This window comes from Oryx dammah, unplaced genomic scaffold (genome assembly GCF_014754425.2).
Source record: "Oryx dammah isolate SB20612 unplaced genomic scaffold, SCBI_Odam_1.1 HiC_scaffold_18, whole genome shotgun sequence".
NCBI lineage: Eukaryota > Metazoa > Chordata > Mammalia > Artiodactyla > Bovidae > Oryx > Oryx dammah.
This window is the reverse complement of record NW_024070202.1, coordinates 15,950,926-15,972,601: the sequence shown is the minus strand read 5'-3', so window position 1 is coordinate 15,972,601 and position 21,676 is coordinate 15,950,926. Positions and strand designations below refer to the sequence as shown.

Genomic DNA, 21,676 nt, shown 5'->3' with positions numbered 1-21,676 from the left:
AAGTTGCTCAGTCATGTCCGACTCTTTGTGACCCCATGGGGTGCAGCCTATCAGGCTCCTCTGTCCGTGGGATTTTCCAGGCAAGAGTGCTGGAGTGGATTGCCATTTCCTTCTCCAGGGGATCTTCCTGACCCAGGAATTGAACCTAGGTCTCCTGCATTGCAGGCAGACGCTTTACTGTCTGAGCCTCCAGGGAAGTCAGTTAGGGAACTAGGAGCTTATTCCTATTTAAAATATGGTATGTGTGAAATAAAATGTGTTAAATATAGTGGACTGTTTATATTCCAGTGGAAACACATAACCATTTCCATTTCCATAGAGTAGATTATTATAAATATTTTATATAGGTATACATTGTGTTATATTGAATTATACTATTGTATTACTACTTCACGTTTAGCAGTAATAATAAAGGTGGACACTAAAGCACAGATAGCACTTAACAATTTTTATTCTTGTGAATGTTCCACCATGTCAGATTATTTAACATATACACTAAAACATTTACTAAATGATTTCATTGATCATTTCTCTCTCAAAGTCCCTTGTGTTTTTTCATATACATTTTAAGGGGGGAAAAAAAGGTGTTCTTTCAAAAGTTTATCCTGCCTATTTTTGGTTGTTATTAATAGTCAGCATGTTGCCAAAAGATGTGTCTCAAGTGAAACTCATATTCATTGACGTGCGTGCATGCTCAGTCATGTCCAACTCTGAGCGACCCCAAGGACTGTAGCCTGCTGGGCTCCTCTGTCCATGGGATTCTCCAGGCAAGAATACTGAAATGGGTTGCCATTTCCTTCTCCAGGGGATCTTCCTACCTCAGGGACTGAACCCAGGTCTCCCGCGTCTTCTACGTTGCAGGCAAATGCTCTGCTGCTGAGCCACCAGGGAAGCCCAAAACTCATATTGTGTCTATTAATTCACACAGGAAGCTGAATGGAGGCGGTATCCTCCAGCTCACTTCTACCAAGGGGAGGAGGGAATGTTGGTCAGGACCTGCCTCTGTCCGCACCTCCCTCCCAGCTGCGTTTTCCTTCTTCCTGTCTCCACAAAAGAGACACATCTTTTGTGGATGTTGGGGAGGTGTGTTATCCTGCCCACCTCTAGCCCTGGAAGGAAATATCAGGAGTGCACGCTCTTCTTAGAATCAAAGAACTTGGTTCATGAATTTCAAAATCAAGGACATTCCAAAAGGAAACAGCAGCTTCTAATAACTTCCAAAATCACCTCTCTTCTTTTATAGATGCCTTAGAGTCTTTATGTGTCTTTTTTATTTCCTAAAGAAAACTTTTGGCTACCCACACAGCCCAACAGAAGCTCGTAAAGAAAAGGACATTTTTGGAAAAGTCTAATTCCACTTTTTTGTCCTTTTGATTTAGTAAGGTGGAGTTGAGACTCTCAAAACACCTAAGGTTGCCAATGGTAGCAAAAGCATAGGACTCAAATGTCTGCAAAATTCCTCTCCTTCTATTCTGTCTTAAAATGGCAGAGAAATTGTGTGTGGAAATGTGTGGGTTTGTGTGCATGGACGCACATGTGTGTATAATTGTATAGACTTATATATTGAATATGTTTTTACTTAAATTCTGTGTTGTCACCTTAAAATATTGGCCTTAGGGCATTAACTTACAAAAGAAATGTGTTTTGAAATGAGGAAGCCATTAAGGTTGACGATTAATTTATGGTGGGCTTTGTGATATTTAGTTAAGGTCACATGTGTTTAGCATATGACACAGACATTAGAATCAAAGTGCCTATGTTTCAAAACATATAAAAAGCAGTCCCTGACATCTTGCAGCCTTGTGGTGCTCCATGGCTTTTTTCCAAGTGAAGGAATTCCATCTGACATCAGTGGTTATAGTACTTCTCCATACACTTCCCTTGAAGGTACTCCAAATTTTGCCAAGGGCTTCGGAGAGATTTCTAAAATTCTTATAAAAACTACAAGTTTCCAAGGAGATAGTAGATATGGTTTTAAAATCTACTTTGGAACATGCCATAAAGAGGAACTGACAATTGGATTTTGCCCAGTAGGAAGCGCTCATCCAGTGCCCTGGTCCCTGGACCCAAACTGTCAGCTCACTGATAGGGAGGGCAAGTGCAAAGATCCTGCATTACACTGCCTGGATTTCTTGGCTGGACCCCACGAGACTAGGCTTCCCTGGTGGCTCAGTGGTAAAGAATCTGCCTGCAATACAGGAGACCCTGGTTTGATTCCTGGGTCGGGAAGATCCACTGGAGAAGGGATAGGCTATGCATTCCAGTATTCCTGGGCTTTCCTGGTGGCTCAACTGGTAAAGAATCCACCTGCAATGTGGGAGAGCTGGGTTCGATCCCTGGGTTGGGAAGATCCCCTGGAGAAGGGAAAGGCTACCCACTCCAGTATTCTGGCCTGGAGAATTCCATGAACTGTATAATCATGGGGTCACAGAGAGAGTCAGACACGACTGAGTGACTTTTCACTCACTCCTCAAGCATGCACACCAGAGACAAAGAGGACCCTTTGTGATCTGGGGACTATCAGTCTATAAACTGTATTACCTTTTGAGAAGCCCAGATAATTCTTTGCTTTTGTGTGTTTCACCCCCGTAGGCTGGTGAATCACCCAGGGCTGAGGCTGAGGCCTCAGATGTCAGTCTCTGAGGGTGGAAGTTTGTTCTTGGCCTCATGAAAGAGAACTATGAGGAGTGGCTCTCCGGGGCTCAGAAGGGCAGGGGCATCCCACCAGGCACCTCTCTCAGCCCCTATCACTATGCCAGTTCATCACAGAGAAAGCCATGGCCTTCCCCAAAGCTTCAGGGGCAGTGGAACTGAGGCCAGTTCTTGGAAAGAGAAACTTTAACCTGGTTTGGGGGGTTCTTAAGGAACCTTTTAACCATTAAGTGGTTGGAATCAAGTCTAGGCAGAAAAAACTTGTTGGGTGGTTGTTGTTGTATGTTATAACTGTATACTACCTAAATATTATGTGTGACCTAAATATTTCAGACTATCATGGAATTTTTAAGAACTCTCTTATTTTATAGATAAGGAAATCAAGAGCCAAAGAGGCTGAACGACTTGCCCCTTTACAATCTGAACAGTGTTGATGCTATTTTGTTTGAGTGTCAGAGGGAGACTATAAATATGGATGAATGAATGGAAAACTAGGTGAATTAATAAGTCAGAGCCAGTGGAATGACTTGTCCCAATCTACAGATGCTCAATCTTCAATACTGTCCATTTTCCGACAGCCTCGGCACTGTTTAGGGTACAGTTAGGTGGTCTCTCTTTCCATTCTAGCTTTTCCATGGTCAAAACATAAATCACGTAAACATTCAGCAGAGGCATAAGCCCAAACCCCAAAGAGTTCAACGTTTTCCAGAGCTTTAAATGTTTGAATATTGTAAACACATGCTTTCTTTGACAAAAGTGACCCATACTCATAAATTAAAGTGCAAGTCTATGTGGAATCCCTCTGAGTATCATTATTCTGAAAACGCTCCCAGCATCTGAATCGTCTCTCTGTTCTCTGCAATGGCTCACATATGCGCACGCCAGCAGTAGGCAGAGGTGGAACAGAGGAGTGATTCACAGAGAGGCACAAGGAATCTGCGGATTCTGTCAGCGGACATGGGCTGGACAAGGAGCTCCATGTTGAACCTTGTCTGACAAGGAGGGCTAACCTGGGATACAGACTTAATGATAGTGATATTAAGGGTCCATGATTCCAAATTGGAGTTGAAGACACCCACCGTTTTTAATATGACTGCAAAATTGCTACAGGCAGGGCAGTCAGCTCAAAAACGGGACTAATTAAAGCCAGAGCCACATCAAATTTAAATACCAGGCAGTTTGACCTCTAGATGTCAGAAAAAGTCGCTTGACTAGGTGACTTTTCAAGGTTACTCCTCGATGCAGTTCTATGCATGATCTCTGCAATCAGAGCCATAATCGCGTCTACCTTATCATTTTCAGTATAACTTTCGTTTTTCCTCACTCCTTCACTCTGCATTTCTCTTCCCAGGAGTACATACATACTTTCCCTTCAGCCTCAAGGACGCACATTTTATCCTCTTAACATTCAACACCAACGTCACCATCAACACATTTTTTATTTTTAATCATGCAGGGATTTTCCCCCAGTGGAAAATTATATTGAATCTCAACACGAGACAGCCTTCTCTCTGACATTAAAGGCACTGTCGACATTTCTATTTTTAAGGTTTCTAACTTAACTAAATCAGAAGGCTTTCCCTTTCCAATGAGATTCCTAGCACAGGGAAATAACTTGCTCATCTTTGATGAGCTGATTTTGAGAAAACAAAGAAACCATCAACAACAAATCCCCGCTAAATCCTACAGCAAGTTTTTAAGTTACCACAGACTTTACAGTGCTGTTGCTTTGTGGGGAATACTGAAATTCTAGGGGTAGGGGAGTGGGGGGAAGGCTGGAGGGGGAGGGGTGTATGTATACATACAGTCGAGTCACTTTGTTGTGCAGCAGAAACTGACACGACATTGTAAACCAATTATACTGTAATAAAAGAAAGTTCTAGGAGAGAAACTGATTTGAGAGAATAGAAATTATTTTAAACGCTTTGAAATTTAAAGCTGGGAAAGGACACTAAAGGAAATGTTATAGTGACTTGAATCTCGTTTTCTAACACCTTCTTGTTTCCCCATCCACTTGAGAATTGTGCCGGTCATGTTACTGTCTCCCTTTTCATCATTAAAGGGTGTCAGGGAAAAGTGATTGAGTTGTATGACAATGGCCCAGTCGATAATCAATATACATTATCAATAACTGGGTTGTCTGTCCATAAACTTAGAAGAATGCCTCTAAAACTTCCATTGACATCCTGGCCACCAAAAGTGAGGTATTTCAGAGTCACAAACTCATTACATAATTCGTTCCAGAGTGTTGCTTATGTCTGTGGTAATTGGAGCCTTAGTAGGTATATCTTGATTTTCTTTAAAAGCCAGATAAAAAGAAACATTAAGCAACTGCTAATCATCACTTTGATTCCTACCTTATTTTAAAACTCAATCATTCTTTGTTTTCATCATATAGTGGACTCTTCAGAGTACCATTTTTTGGGGGAAAATCCTTGAGAGGCTAATTCTTTTCATAGTGAATTCAATTTTCTTTTTATTGCCCCCAAACTAAAAAAGCATGAAATCACTTTAAGAACAACCGTAATCTACTTCCACAGCCTCTCAAAGAGTGATAGAGAATTAAATTGGCACAATTTAGAGCTTTATTAATATGTGAAGGTGGAGACAGTCTAATGGACTGTTTTGTCTCTAAGATTGTCTCTAAGTCTCAGATATTGTACTTAAATCCTGTAGAACATAAAAGATATAACAGATGTCTCCTTATCACTGTTCCACATGAAATCCTTGCCACTTATGAACTCTGTGACCTCAGCAAGTCATTTAATCTCCCTCAGACTCAGCCTCCTCATCTATCACTTGGGAATATAAGCCTACTTCATAGGGTTATTCTGCAAAGTGAATGGAATCATGTCTATAAGATATTTTTATGAGTTCTAACACACTAAAGTATTCGTAGAAATAGTAGTAGTCAGAGTACACATTACTATGCCAAATGAAGTGTATTGCAGTATAGATAAACAGAGAGTAAGCGTTTGTGTAAGTCCGAGATCTGGAAACAGACCAATTGAAATACTGGGGAAAACCACAAAACTAAGGAATGGCAAAGAGGGCGAGGGAAAGGGAAGCCTGAGACAGCAGGGTGCTTGTGTGGGCTGTGTGGACCTCTTGGAAATCTTAAAGTCATGATGTTTTTTCTTCTTTTTGAGAGAGTATGATTGACTCAGTATAGGCAAAGGACTTTCACAGCCGCACAGCCATGGTCTTTGCATTAAATGGCAGCTGGAAACAAGTCTGGGGAGAAGTCAGCACCTTGCCTCTGCCTCTAGTCACCGTCATTTAGGAGATGGACTCTGGAGTCAGACCTGGGTTGGAATTGCTTCCAGCTGCATGGTTTTTAGCAAATCCTATATTCTCTTTAGCCTCAGTTTCTTTATGTGTAAAATGCAATAATGATGTTCAGATAAGATCGAATAAAAAGTAAATGACACATGAGAAAAACTAAACTTTAATTATTATTGATTTTATTTTAAAGTAATTATAATTGTTTGAATATTAACCAAAGAAAATATTTGCCAAAGGGAAAATGCATGTGATAGTGCCTTTGCTTTCTTTTTCTTCTTTTAAAATGTAAAAGATTTAATGAATGACTACTAGGACCATCATAAAATTATGCATGATTTTAAAGAGGCTGAAATTAACCACCCTGCAAGGTTATGGTCTAGGTGAAACCTTTACTAAATCATTTGCTAAGTTCACACTTGGAAGCACTGCAGAAAGTCCTAAATTTGGCCATTTTCTATGAAATTGAAAGGAGTATCTCCCATCTAGAATCCTTTTGTGGGCCAAGATGAAGCTGAAGACATTCTAAATAGTTATTCATTTTTGAGGGAGTGGAGGTGACAGGGGAGGGGCAGGACTTGTAAGACTTATGAAATTGATGGCTGTAGTTACAAATGGCAACTCCGGGATTAGCTTTCCGGTCCGTTCATTTCTCCTAATGCAAGAGCTCCCTCTGCAGGCTCCAATAACCTCTGCTCCCACGTGGAAAGCTAAATCTGGCTCTGCAAGTACCTGCTGTAAGTCTTCTTACTTGTGGATGTCAGTCTATCCACTGACAATAAAACTGCATATCTAAAACTATCATAGTAAATGCACCTCTTGTGTACCTCTGGGCCTCTCCAGGAGTGAAACGGGTCCTGACCACAGTCCTCTTAGGCACTTTCACCTGGTGTTGTAGGCTAGCATGGACAGATGCTGTGGAACAAAAGACAGGATACATTTTTAAGACCCCACCAGAGTGGAGAGACATGGTCTATGTGGATTTACACAGCTCATTAAGGGCTTGTTATTCCCATCTACTGAAAAGTTTGGTCCATGAACACCAAGGAGCTACCCTAAAACATGTTACTGACCATCTCTAAAACCTGCAGAATGTGTTAAGACTTGATTTAAAGTCTATCAGATTCATAAAAGCATAGATCAAGTATATTTACATAGATCGAGAGACTACAAAAGACTACTTTGATAGATAAAACATAGCTATATGTAAACAGTTATAAAGAAAAAAAGATGGACAGCTTGTTTGAGGTAAACACTGGAGTACCACAGATGACATGGATCACATTGTTAAAGTTCACTGGCTAAGGCTCAGACACACAGAGGGCAAGAAGGGGTCCTCAGGGGCAGCTGTTTTATTGCATTTAACCATCAGACATTCCTAAAGGGTGAAGGTCATGGGAACTGAATAAAAGAGAAAATGGAGCAAGTGTGTGAATTGGTCAGGTATAACTGGAGACCCTTATAGGTGAATTTATAGATATCCCTTTTAAAGGTATTTCAGAGGTACATAAGAAAAGAGATAATAGAAATGTGTATAATACAGGACAAGGTCATGTTCACTACTTGGAGCTCTTGATGATAGGCATGATCATTTAAGTTGGGAGAAACTTCAGGTCATTAAAAGTTGGGAATCAGAAGTAGAGAGGTGTCAAAGAGAGAGTTAGTATCTGTGGTCTCAAAAGCAGCTAAGGACTAAGTTTAAGAGATGGAGGTAGAAGACAAGAATCATAAAAGTTGCCTGCAAGCGAAAGGGAAATATGTAATTAAGAGGTAGGGAATAAAAGAACTAACTCAGTAATAAAGTTTAAAGGTTTTCCCCATTTTTTAGGCCTTGTTTTCTATAGAAGTATTTTAAGGTTTGTAAGTTGAAAGTGAAGCTAAATAAAAGATGGGATGTTTTTCTAGATAAACAATGTAATCATTTCTTATAATCTATGATTTTTGAATTGTTGAAAAGCTATTTAGCTCCTAATTAGGATGTGGACAAAACAGAACCTAGGGCAAAGAGCTTGGGAGTCTAGGTTCAAAGACTGGTTCTAGGCTTTCTTTCTTTATAACTTTATTGAGGAATATTTTATATGTCATAGGATTCACCTACTTTAAGTGTATGATTTAGTGAATTTTTTTTTTAGTATATTTACCAAGTTATATAGCCATCATCACAAATCAGTTTTAGGACATCTTCATCCCCCAAAAGATCTCTCATGTCCATTTATAGTTAATCCTCCTTACGTGCTCCTATTCTTGGCTCCAGGAAACCACTGACTTACTTTCTGTCTCTATAGATACGCCTTTTCTGGACATTTCATATACATGGACTCAAACAACAAGTAGTCTCACGTATTTGATTTCTTTCATTAGGAATACTTTTGGAGGCTCACCTATACTGTTGTGTGCAGCTAGCGTTCATTCCTTTTAACTGCCGATTTTATCACATTTTGTCTATCCATTTACCAGTTGATGGACATTCTGGTTGTTCCCAGTCTGGGGCTATTATGAATAATTCTGCTAAGAGCATTCATATGTTAAGACTGTGTAGACATATGTTTTCACTTTCTTTGGGTATATACCTAGGAGTGAGATTACTAGATCAAATGGTAAAATTATGTCGAACTTTTAAAGAAACTGCCAAACTATTTTCCAAAGCAGCTGTACCAGCAACAAACATGGATTCTGTTTCTCCACATCCTCCCAGCCCTGCCTCTCAATAGCTGTGCAGCTTTGGGCAACCTTTAGTTTCTTCTTCAAAAAAAAAAACAGGTGGGGTGGGGAGTTATCAATTACCGAGTGCCTGCTGTATGCTAGACAAGATGATAGAAGCACGGCATTCTGTGTCTGCCTTCACCGTCATTTCCATGAAAGGTATACACGATTTTCTATGTGTCTGATGGATTTACGAAGGTTCAGAGAAGTGAGGGAAGTTAGTCGTCAAAAAGATTTTTGTGAATACGAAGTTATACCAAGTATCATATAAAAACATGCAGAACATACTAGTGGGGATACTGACAGTGATTAATGAAGAGATTTTAATTTCTCCTCTTCTTCCAATGTTCACATCTCAAATAGATCTAACCACAGGGCCCGCAGGGCCTGCCCTACCCCAATCAGACCCCACCACCTTTCTGGTGATTGTTGTTGCTGTTTAGTCACTCAGCTGTGTCTGACTCTTTGTGAATTCCATGGACTGTACCTCGCCAGGCTCCTCTATCTATGGGATTTCCCAGGCAAGAATACTGGAGTGGGGTGCCATGCCCTCCTTCAGGGCATCTTCCTGACCCAGAGACTGAACCCAGGTCTGCTGCACTGGTGGGCAGATTCTTTACCACTGAGCCACCGGGGAAGCCTGTTTCTGGTGGTGGTTGCCCATTATGAACCTGTGATGCTTTGATGAATCTGTAACCTTGAGAGGACCCACTGTGTACTCACAACCCCTCTAGAGGCAGGAGTAGCCTAAAGCCAATCTCGAGCCCAAGTAGCATAATCACTGTCGCATAAAAATGTAAGAGCAACTAGTTCAGAAAGGTTGTATCTTTTAATGCTTTTTAAAAAATTATTATTCTTGTCTCTTCTTTCTCCCTGTCTTCACAATAGCAGTAATTACTTCTCCAAAGTCCCAAGAAGCGAGCTCCTAAAGTATATATTAAGGTTTCCAAGAAGCTAATTAACTTGATTGCTTTGAAATGAACCCATATCAGTTGGTTTGATAAATGGCAATAAGAAATGAAAACAGAGATAATACTGTTGATCAAATATAGAAAAATGATCTGGAAGAAAAGATTATTATCTTAGTCAAATTCAAGGGTTTGGGATTTTAAAGTATATTTCTGAATATGAAAATTCATAGGAAATATTACCATATAAAATTTTATATAAAATATGATACACAGCACTTTCTTAAATCAACAACTTGTCATTCATTGTGTTTTTGCAGGGAGATCCTGGTGTCAGAGGCCCTCCAGGCCCCCCTGGGCCTCGGGGCATCGGAACCCCAGGGCCAAAGGTGAGTCCTCAGGTCTGTGCTCTGGGTGAGGGTCAGGTAGCATCCAGACAACCAGAGGAACATTCAGTGCACAGGAAGTGCTCATATCACGTTGACTTATTTTTTCTTGATACGGATGAAGAGCCTTTCACTTTCATTATCATGTGAACTTTCAGTAAAATAGAACATTTAAGTGTATAAAGTCATTTGCTTCCTCCCAAAGAAATTAGGAAGTAAACGCCTCTTTGAAAAGTGACTGCAGAGTGTTCAAAATATTCCCAGGTTCCTTAGAGGCTGCGCTCGCATCAAGAAGCCTGTGCTTACTCTGGCCGGAGGTGCCTCAGGCCACCTGGTAACAGGTGATGGGTCTGTGGGGCCCCGCGTGCAGTCTCCTCCGTCAGGGCCCCAGTGCGAGAGCCTAGTTTATTGTCCCCCTAGAAGCCGAGAGGAACTTCCTCTGGCTCCCTTTGCTCTCATTCTACTTCTCTTCCTTTTGTCACCTCCAATTTGGTGATTATTTATCCTTCTATTCTTTTAATCCACTGTTTTTCAATGAAGGAGATTTTTCCTCCCCTCTCCGCCCAGGGGGACCTTTGGCAGTGTCCAGAATCATTCTGGGCATCAAGTCCCACTGGGGAAGGATGGCTACTGGCATCTAGTGGGTTGACGCCTGGGAGGCACAGGACAGCCTTCCATAGTGAAAAATCATCCAGCTCAAAATGTTAATTATGCCAGGGTTGAGGAGCCCTGTTTTAACTGCTCATTCATTTGCTCAACAAATATTCCTTTGATTTGTTCAAAGAGGCAGGTAAGGAAATACCTCTTCCCAGGTGGCTCAGCAGTAAAGAATCTGCCTGCCAATGCAAGAGACATGGGTTTGATCCCTGGGTCAGAAAGATCCCCTGGAGAAGAGAATGGCAACCCACTCTAGTATTCTTGCCTGGGAAATCCCATGGACAGAGGAGCCTGGCAGGCTATAGTCCACGGGGTTGCAAGGAGTTGGACATGACTTAATGACTTAACAACAAAGAAATATCCGGCATATTCATAGTGAAAACAGGTTTCAGTGAGCCACCCATCACAAATTCAAACTACAGACAGGTATATTCATAGCCAAAATGCACAGAAGTGAATTAGAATCCTATTATCAGAGAGGAAAGAGAAAGAGCTTTGTGAATCAAAGATTTGACTAAGGATCCTACAATTACCAAGGTTCTTAGTTTATCCTTTCTTTGTCCATCAACTCCATTGTGACAGGGGGCTGTTTCTTAACCACACCGATCCCTTTAAATGGATGGCGATCCCTCTGAGATGTTAGTAGTTATTATCACTGGGTGATGGAGTGATGGGTTGATTTTTTTTTCATTGTAATTTTCACTTCTATTTTTACTTTTTTTCCAATAAATTCTTCTTGTAATCAGAAAAAAGTAAAGTTTTTCCCCATAGTGGAAAGGAAAAGACTGACCTACAGAGTAACTTTGATTAACTCAGGATTCACGAAAGTTTGTTTCACCAAAATGTTGATTAGAGAACTTCTGGGATCAGCAAAATTAAACTAATCTTTCTATTGTGGGATTTCTTAGAGGCTTTAATATATTCACCTGCCCCAGGGATCTATAAGGAGAGGCACATCCATGGTGTAAACATTTCCCAATCTTACTTGACTACAGAAGTCTTTCCTAAAGAAACATGGGGTCAAATTATGCTGTAAGGAACATATACTGGGAACTACATGCTGTTTGCTTCATTGACATATTTTCTTAACAATTCAGCTCTGATCCATGTCAATAGGTGCTGAGTCTTTAACTGCAAACTCTGTGAATTAACGTGCTATATTGAAATTGTGTGATATAGTACAGTGAAAGTGATAGTCACTCAGTTGTGTCCAACTTTTTGTGACCCCATGGACTGTATAGCCCACCAGGCTCCTCTGTCCAGGGGATTCTCCAGGCAAGAATACTGGAGTGAGTTGCCATCCCCTTTTCCAGGGGTTCTTCCTGACCCAGGGATCTTCCTGCATTGGCAGGCAGACTCCACCCCTGAGCCAGCAAGAAAACCTGCTGAATCTTTAACTTCAACCCACATGAATTAATATGCTGTATTAAAATGGTGCAACACAGTAAAGGCTGCCTAGAATTATGTGTGAGCCGTGTTTGAACACCTGGTGTTTAGAGCAGCAGAGGAGCCCAAGCGGGCAAGGCTGTGGGGCCAACACTTCTGCTTACATCCAGCAGTTCTGCCTTATCGCTTTATAGCTGGATTACATGTAAAAATGCTTGAAAGGATTGTGTGGTTTCAAATTTTTGGAAAAACCCTGCTTTATATCACTATGGAAAGACTGAAGTGAGAATGCAGCTAAGAGCAGTAATCTGTTGCTCGTTTCTAAATCTCCTTACCTTTCTCTCCGATTTCTCTGTGTCTTCTGATAGGGTGACATCGGGCAGAAAGGCTTGCCTGGCCCTCCTGGCTCCCCTGGCTATGGATTACAAGGCATCAAAGTAAGTGAATGGAATTGTGCTAGGGTCGCCTCTCAACGCACTAGGGCGAGGAGGAGAAGAGGCTGTGGATAATACAAAATACGGCTATTAAGAAATGGACTTAATGTCAGCTTAGCAGTTAAAATCGCATCCGGTATTTAGAGGCAGCGTCCAAAAGTGGAAACATGCTATAAGTATACTTGCTTCACAAATGCTTAACGTTCCGTAAGTAGCTTGGAGAGCAACTGAACGGTTGCGGCGGCTGGCAGTTCTGTCGGTTTCTGAGCTGAACGGGGAGTCTGTGCCCCCACTGCACGCGCTCCCTTCACCTTCCTCACCTGCAGCCTCCATTCTTAGCCCAGGGATGCCCGAGTTTCCAGTTTCAGCTCACAGTGGCATCACCTGGGGAAGCTTTTGAATAAAGCTGCTGTCTTACCCCAGAAGAAGGACGTCAGAATCTCTGGGGGGCAGAGTTTGAGTCCTGTGGCTTTAAAAGCCGCCCACGTGATTCTCCTGAGCATCCAGGTGAGAAGCCCGACTCTTGTGCAACTCGAAGCAACCACTGCGTTCTGCTTGATTTCTGTCTCAGCCACAACAGGCCTGTCTCGTGAGATGGGATTCCCAGGGTCTCCCCGCCTCAGTAGACAGAGTTTGGCATCCACAGGCTACTGTGTAATTTAAACAGTTCCCTCTTCTAATGTGTTGATTTATGTATTTATTTTTTACTGGCTCACTCTCATTCTATTTGTTTTCCCCCAAATAAACTACAGTGGTTATGCTTCAAACCAGAGTAATTCCCTCATGGGTAACTGACATTGACTCTAAAAATGTGGAAGCATTCAAAATAAACTCATTTTCAGATGGCAGAATTTCTTAGTAAGTGGGAGACAGTAGGAGATGAAGATAATACATGTGAAAAATCCTGTGTTGAAATTAAGCCACCTACTCCTGTGTTAAGAGAGAGTTCTGTCAAGAGCAAAACTCATTTGAATCTGTGTTAAACCTTCCAATCTATCACGCAGCATCTAGGGCTTCCACTGAAGGTCTTTTAAGTAATAGTTGTTCATCTGTAGGGCTGAGTACCCAAGCAAAGGCCAGCTAACAGCATGGCCAGCTAACCAGTAGTGTGCAAGCACTGGGAAACCCAGCAGAAACCTACTTCCTTGTAAACAGCTTCGCTCACACTTTATCTTTTAAGTTCTACAGTTAAAAGATGGTTTTGAATTTATGAGTTTGCTTGAGCAATGAACCCATGATTGGCTCAGTTCACGTGTGCTATTAGTTCGCTATCACTACCATGTTAAATTCTCTGCCAGCTTTTCCCTTTTGTTATCTGGGAACTATTTCCTTATTAACAAAGGGGCCTCTTGAGTTGTGCTTAACTAATCCTCATCAGTTCTGAGTCACCTGGTGTCCTGCCTGTCCTTGCGCCCTCCAGGTTAGGCCATGGTCAAAGCTCCTCCTGAGTGAAACTATGGTGGGAAAACTACCATCATAAGGAAAGAACCAAAATGAACACTGCCACGCATCCAGTCCTCTCAGAAGCGAGGGAAGTTTTTCCTCCACTGAGGGTTGGGGCCTGATGCTGTTGGCAGTGAGCCTGGACCAAGGCTGCCTCACAAGCCTCCTCTAGACATACTGCCATCCTGCTGGCAGCAGGGCAAACATTTCTCTCAGGATGCCCACCCCATTTTTCTGACCCTGGCTCACCATCCCTCCAAAAGGGAGAGAACTGAGAAATCAAATTGGTGGTGTTCCTCCGAGTCATTTTAAGGCTTAGCGAAATTTCATTTCTTATGTTCATTTGTTGAATCTATTTTATACCCCTTTCTAAAAAACTATTTGAATCAGTAAAATCTGCTTTAGCTGGCCTGTCTGTTCATGCGACTCTGATGGAAGCCCTTGTTTTTAAATTTTCATGTCAGGGCCCAATTTGTACCCTGGGTCTTGATGTCATCCCAACCATGGGGAAAATAGGGGCTCAGGCTGCAATCACAGAAGTGATTTGCTCCACCTTAGTTCCTAGGATATTGGCTTTACATTCAATCATTCAACCAACCTGGGGCTCCCCGCTGGCGCGAGTGGCAAAGAACTCATCTGCCAGTGAAGGAGACATAGGAGACGTGAGTTTGATCGCTGGGTTGGGAAGATCCCTTGGAGGAGAGCACACACGGTAACCAACTCCAGTATTGTTGCCTGGAGAATCCCATGGACGGAGGAGTCTGGCAGGCTGCAGTCCATGGGGAAACACAGAGCTGGACACAACTGAGCAACTGAGCGCACTTGCATTCAACCAACCAACCAACACTGCTTGAGCACCATCTATGTCAGGCCAATAGGCTAAGTGCAGTATAAAACGATGAGTGAAAAGATGTGAACTTTGTCCTCATGGGGTTTAGAGACATCAGGTGATCACTTTTTGAGCTGCAGAGAGTCTAGAGGGGGCGGCACAGTGAAATGAATGGGTTTACAGGGTTAAGCAAGAGTCCTGGAGGCCACAGTAATGAGTCTGATCTCAGGCCTACAGTGACTGAAAGTCAGGGTGACATGGTCAGGCAGGGATTTATCCAAGACCCCCTCTTGTCTACCATCTACAGAAGGGATGGGCATGGCTAGAAGAGTGTGGGGGTGCCCCTCCCATACCCCTGTGTAATCTTCTGATTCTCAGAGTGGAAAACATGAGCTTCTGGGCACCCTCTGCTCCTGCCCCTCCCAGGGCTCTAGGACCACCCAGCCTGCTGCTGTGGGAACCCCGGAAAACATGATGGGCTCACTCCCCAGGGCATCACAGTCACCTCCCACCATTGCTCTGCACTCCCCGCTGTGGCCCGGCTGGCTCCACACTGCAGGTGAGCTCCAGCTCCTTCAGGGGCCCCAGTGCTTCCTCTCAACCACAAATGTCTACTGACGTATGAATGAATACGAGACCCTGGCTCTCTGGTTCCTCAGTGGCCTTGGCCTTTCAGGTTCATGGCATGGGTCAGGGGTTGCACGATGCCACTGTGCTGTCCCACCGTGAGCCCCCAGCACTGATCATTTTCTCCCACTATGTCAGTAGCAGTAGTAGTCCTCAGATTAAGTCAGCAGGGAGAAAGGATGGGGCTTGGTCTTGAGGAACGGCTTGATGTGTCAACCAGCCCTGGAGGGACCGAGAGAGAGATTGAGAGGGTGGGTCATCAAGGTTAAAACACCAAGTATGAGGACAGACAGAAATGACCGACCTCCACTGTGCATTTCTACACAGGAGTCATGCCCTCTTTCCACCTATGCTCAAGTCAGTTCTTGTGTCCCAATCAGCCTTGACATTCCCAGAGTATTTTTTTCTCAGAGGATCAGGAGGTCTTTGTAAAAATAGGATTCCTGGTGGCCCTCTATGACTTGAGGAGTTTCCAAGACAGAGGTGTGGACCAGACTATGACTCCAGCTGTGCGTAAACCCTTTATTCATTAAATGAATGGGCCTCCATGCCACCGGTTTCCCTTTTCTGCTGAGGCCTGAACATGACTGGTCTCTCACTGACTGAGGAAATACTCCCTGTAGTTAGGCTGTGGCCAAGGATGGGCTGACTAATATTTCAGGCCTCGCCAGTTTGTTATCAGTGTGAGCAAACAGTCTTGATGATGTGCTGGGGGCATCTGGTGAACACTATGGGGTGGAAATTCCAGTATCTCCAAAGCTGACAAAGCGTGATGACTACAGTGGTTCCATGGTCACAGAGCTAACAGATCAACCCCCGAGACTCCTGGGGCCCAGAAGTGGAGGAAAACTGAGTCCCAGTGACCTCACCACTCTGTCTAGATTCTGACCTTAAGGGTCTAACAGAAAGAGAATGAGCTTGAGAGCCAAATAAGACCTTGGCCTGAATCTGTCTAGTTGTATAAGGTATTTATGTTTGAGGAACTTTAAAGCTTCCTCATCTTTAAAATGGGGATAATAAAGCTATTTTGCAAGGTGTTGTAAAGATAAAATTATACAAAATGCCTAGTATGCAGTAGTGGTTTCTCAACCAGAGCCTGGGCTATGGAATCAACTGATCTGAATCATGTTTTCCTAATTACTACACCTCTTGCCTCAGTTTCCACATCTGAATTATGGGGATAATAATAGTACTGTTTTCTAAAGTTGTTACAGGAAATAAATGAGACAGTATGTGTAATGTGTTTAAAACAAGGTTCAACGCATGGTTACATATGCAGTAAATGGTTGGAGTTATTCACATAATCACAGAAAACTAGTCAATCTAATCACACGGACCACAGCCTGGTCTAACTCAATGAAACTAAGCCATGCCCGTGGGGCCACCCAAGATGGGTGGGTCATGGTGAAAAGGTCTGACAGAATGTGGTCCACTGGAGAAGCGAATGGCAAACCACTTCAGTATTCTTGCCTTGAGAACCCCATGAACACTATGAAAAGGCAAAATGATAGGATACTGAAAGAGGAACTCCCCAGGTCAGTAGGTGCCCAACACGCTACTGGAGATCAGTGGAGAAATAACTCCAGAAAGAATGATGGGATGGAGCCAAAGCAAAAACAATACCCAGTTGTAGATGTGACTGGTGATAGAAGCAAGGTCCAATGCTGTAAAGAGCAATATTGCATAGAAACCTGGAATGTCAGGTCCATGAATCAAGGCAAACTGGAAGTGGTCAAATAAGAGATGGCAAGAGTGAACGTCAACATTCTAGGAATCAGCGAACTAAAATGGACTGGAATGGGTGAATTTAACTCAGATGACCATTATATCTACTACTGCGGGCAGGAATCCCTTAGAAGAAATGGAGTAGCCATCATGATCAACAAAAGAGTCCAAAATGCAGTACTTGGATGCAATCTCAAAAATGACAGAATGATCTCTGTTCATTTCCAAGGCAAACCATTCAGTATCACAGTAATCCAAGTCTATGCCCCAACCAGTAACGCTGAAGAAGCTGAAGTTGAATGGTTTTATGAAGACCTATAAGACCTTTTAGAACTAACACCCAAAAAAGATGTCCTTTTCTTTACAGGGGAATGGAATGCAAAAGTAGGAAGTCAAGAAACACCTGGAGTAACAGGCAAATTTGGCCTTGGAATACAGAATGAAGCAGGGCAAAGACTAAAAGAGTTTTGCCAAGAAAATGCACTGGTCATAGCAAACACCCTCTTCCAACAACACAAGAGAAGACTCTACACATGGACATCACCAGATGGTCAACACCGAAATCAGATTGATTCTATTCTTTGCAGCCAAAGATGGAAAAGCTCTATACAGTCAACAAAAACAAGACCAGGAGCTGACTGTGGCTCAGATCATGAACTCCTTATTGCCAAATTCAGACTTAAATTGAAGAAAATAGGGAAAACCACTAGACCATTCAGGTATGATCTAAATCAAATCCCTTGACTATACAGTGGAAGTGAGAAATAGATTTAAGGGACAGATCTGATAAAGTGCCTGATGAACTATGGACAGAGGTTTGTAACATTGTTCAGGAGACAGGGATCAAGACCATCCCCAAGAAAAAGAAATGCAAAAAAGCAAAATGGCTGTCTGAGGAGACCTTACAAATAGCTGTGAAAAGAAGAGAAGCGAAAAGCAAAGGAGAAAAGGAAAGATATAAGCATCTGAATGCAGAGTTCCAAAGAATAGCAAGAAGAGATAAGAAAGCCTTCTTCAGCGATCAATGCAAAGAAATAGAGGAAAACAACAGAATGGGAAAGACTAGAGAGATCTTCAAGAAAATTAGAGATACCAAGGGAACATCTCACACACAGATAGGCTTGAAAAGGACTTGAAATGGTCTGGACCTAACAGAAGCAGAAGATATTAAGAAGAGGTGGCAAGAATACACAGAGGAACTGTACAGAAAAGATCTTCACCAATAAGATAATCATAATGGTGTGATCACTCATCTAGAGCCAGACATCCTGGAATGTGAAGTCAAGTGGGCCGTAGAAAGCATCACTATGAACAAAGCTAGAGGAGGTGATGGAATTCCAGTTGAGCTCTTTCAAATCCTCAAAGATGATGCTGTGAAAGTGCTGCACTCAATATGCCAGCAAATTTGGAAAACTCAGCAGTGGCCACGGGACTGGAAAAGGTCAGTTTTCATTCCAATCCCAAAGAAAGGCAATGCCAAAGAATGCTCAAACTACCTCACAGTGGCACTCATCTCACATGCTAGTAAAGTAATGCTCAAAATTCTCCAAGCCAGGCTTCAGCAGTACGTGAACCATGAAATTCCAGATGTTCGAGCTGGTTTTAGAAAAGGCAGAGGAACCAGAGATCAAATTGCCAACATCCACTGGATCATCAAAAAAGCAAGAGAGTACCAGTAAAACATCTATTTCTGCTTTATTGACTCTGCCAAAGCCTTTGACTGTGTGGATCACAATCAACTGTGGAAAATTCTGAAAGAGATGGGAACACCAGACCACCTGACCTGCCTCTTGAGAAACCTATATGCAGGTCAGGAAGCAACAGTTAGAACTGGACATGGAACAACAGACTGGTTCCAAATAGGAAAAGGAGTACGTCAAGGCTGTATATTGTCACCCTGCTTATTTAACTTCTATGCAGAGTACATCATGAGAAACGCTGGGCTGGAACAAGCAGAAGCTGGAATCAAGATTGCCAGGAAAAATATCAATAACCTCAGATATGCAGATGACACCACCCTTATGGCAGAAAGTGAAGAGGAACTAAAAGCCTCTTGATGAAAGTGAAAGTGGAGAGTGAAAAAGTGGGGATAAAGCTCAACATTCAGAAAACTAAGATGGCATCTGGTCCCATCACTTCATGGCAAATAGATGGGGAAACAGTGGAAACAGTGTCAGACTTTATTTTGGGGGGCTCCAAAATCACTGCAGATGGTGACTGCAGCCATGAAATTAAAAGATGCTTACTCCTTGGAAGGAAAGTTATGACCAACCTAGATAGCATATTCAAAAGCAGAGACATTACTTTGCCGACTAACGTCCGTCTACTCAAGGCTATGGTTTTTCCAGTAGTCATGTATGGATGTGAAAGTTGGACTGTGAAGAAGGCTGAGCACTGAAGAATTGATGCTTTTGAACTGTGGTGTTGGAGAAGACTCTTGAGAGTCCCTTGGACTGCAAGGAGATCCAACCAGTCCATTCTGAAGGAGATCAACCCTGGGATTTCTTTGGAAGGAATGAAGCTGAAGCTGAGGCTCCAGTACTTTGGCCACCTCATGCGAAGAGTTGACTCATTAGAAAAGACTCTGATGCTGGGAGGGATTGGGGGCAGGAGGAGAAGGGGACGACAGAGGATGAGATGGCTGGATGGCATCATGGACTCGATGGACATGAGTCTGAGTGAACTCCAGGAGATGGTGATGAACAGGGAGGCCTGGCGTGCTGCGATTCATGGGGTTGCAAAGAGTCGGACACGACTGAGCGACTGAACTGAACTGAACTGAACTGAGACCTGAAATATTGATTGCATTAATTAGTGTAGGCCTGACATGTGTACCAAAAAGACCGCCACAAACATATAATGGCTGAAACACAATAGAGGTTTTCATTCATGTGGCACGACAGAGGGAGTCTTCCTCATTGGTGGACAATTTCCTTCCACATAGAATTTCAGAGAATCTTCACTTCCATTTATGTTTTCTCCATCGGAGGGGTCTCTTTACCACTTACATACAGCAAGCAGAAAGGGGAGGGTATGGAAGAGGCACGCCTACTTCCTGAAAGTCTGGGCCAAGAGGTGACACACAGCACCTCTGCCCACGTTTCATCAGCTAGAGCTAGTATCACGGAAAGGTGGTGTAAACTGTGTGCCCACGAAGAAGAGGAACCCAGGGTTCATTAAAGAGCTGGCAATTGCTGCCAGGCAAAATGTAACCAGCTTCTAGGAAAGATGGAAAATGTAAAGTTACACATTATTCTGAAGTGTGCTGGTGCTTCAGGAAGAAAACAGAAAGCAAGAGCGGTCTCCATGGCAACTTCCAGAATGCCTGTCACTCTCCTGATACTGTGGGGCGCAGTCACCTGGCTTACAAGGACTGGGTTCAGCTTTATCATTCCGTTTATCCTAAGTTCCCCACCCCACTGCCCCCCCACAAAAAAAAAAACCAAAGCAAAACCCTCAGAGTCTTGCTGTTTTCTCACTTATTTCAAGCAGCAGCAGAAGTACCAGTGGATAATTTAGAAACTGCCTTGAGTAGACGTGCTGAGAACTAGCCAAAGAGCTGGAGGAGGCTTGGGGGTGTAGTGGGACCAGGGAACAAACAGGAAATGCTCGTTCCTGTCTTTGGCAGAGCCAGGGACAAAGTATGAGGGCCGCCTGAAACCCGGCAGGAGAGCTGTGGTTCCAAGGCTGGAGAGAGACGGGGATGGCAAGAGAGGCAGGAAGCAGAGCTGGTGCAATGAGCCCCACATTGCGAGATGGAGGAGCCGGTAGGTGATCAGGCTCGCGTGGAGAATAAGGGAAGGGCTAGAGTCCCAGGGCATTAAATGGGAAGCCAGCAGCGATGGAAATCAGCAGGGGTGTGATGGTGGGTGAGTCAGCCCAGCTTGCACAGGAACAGCCAGAAAGAAAACAGCCTTCTCCCACCAAAGCTTTCTGATTAGCAATTCAAAGTAGAACCCAGAACTTTGTAAGGTTCTTGGCTTAGTGTTTAAGCTTCATGTCATTTCTCAGGTAGATTTTTTTTTTTTTGGTTAGTCTTTCCAACTATATTGAAGCAACTGTGGTTCTGTAAATTCCATGCATCGGGTATGTGGGCCACCTTCTGGTGTCCATTCACCAGAAAGGCTAAAGCTCAACAGATGCCAGCGTGTTGTGGTGGCAATCTCACAGGAAACCTGCCAGCTTCCCATCTGCCTCCCCCCTGCCCGCCCCTGTGACCCTGATCACATTGAAAGTGCCTCCAGAATCCATCTGACTAGATATTTCATTCGAGTGGACTTGTTACAGCATGGGAAATTGCCCTCTTTAAAGGTGAAATAGAAATGACTCATTCATTGAAATGAAACTGACCTAAGGGGGAAAAATTCTCACTTATAAGAAGTCAGGGATAGGTTCAATGTACACTAAGTTGCAAATACCTGGGACATCGCCCACGGCTCAGTGGTAAAGAGTGGGCTTGCAATGCAGGAGACATGAGTTCTATCCCTGGGTCCAGAATATCCCTGGAGTGGGGCATGGCAACCCACTCCAGTATTCTTGCCTGGAGAATCCCAGGGACAGAGGAGCCTGGAGGGCTACAGTCCATGGGGTCACAAAGACTTAGACTGAAGCAACTAAGCACACACACACAAAGAAAGGCTAAGG

The 21,676-nt window shown here is 43.2% G+C and overlaps 1 protein-coding gene across 1 annotated transcript in view; it reads left to right on the top strand.

The window, feature by feature from the left end:
- COL28A1 (collagen type XXVIII alpha 1 chain) overlaps positions 1 to 21,676 on the top strand; it is a 183,791-nt gene that overhangs the window by 99,299 nt on the left and 62,816 nt on the right. The window contains exons 26-27 of the mRNA XM_040260502.1: positions 9,866 to 9,934; positions 12,343 to 12,411. Of these exons, the coding sequence (XP_040116436.1) occupies positions 9,866 to 9,934; positions 12,343 to 12,411 (138 nt within the window). The remainder of the gene's footprint in view (positions 1 to 9,865; positions 9,935 to 12,342; positions 12,412 to 21,676) is intronic.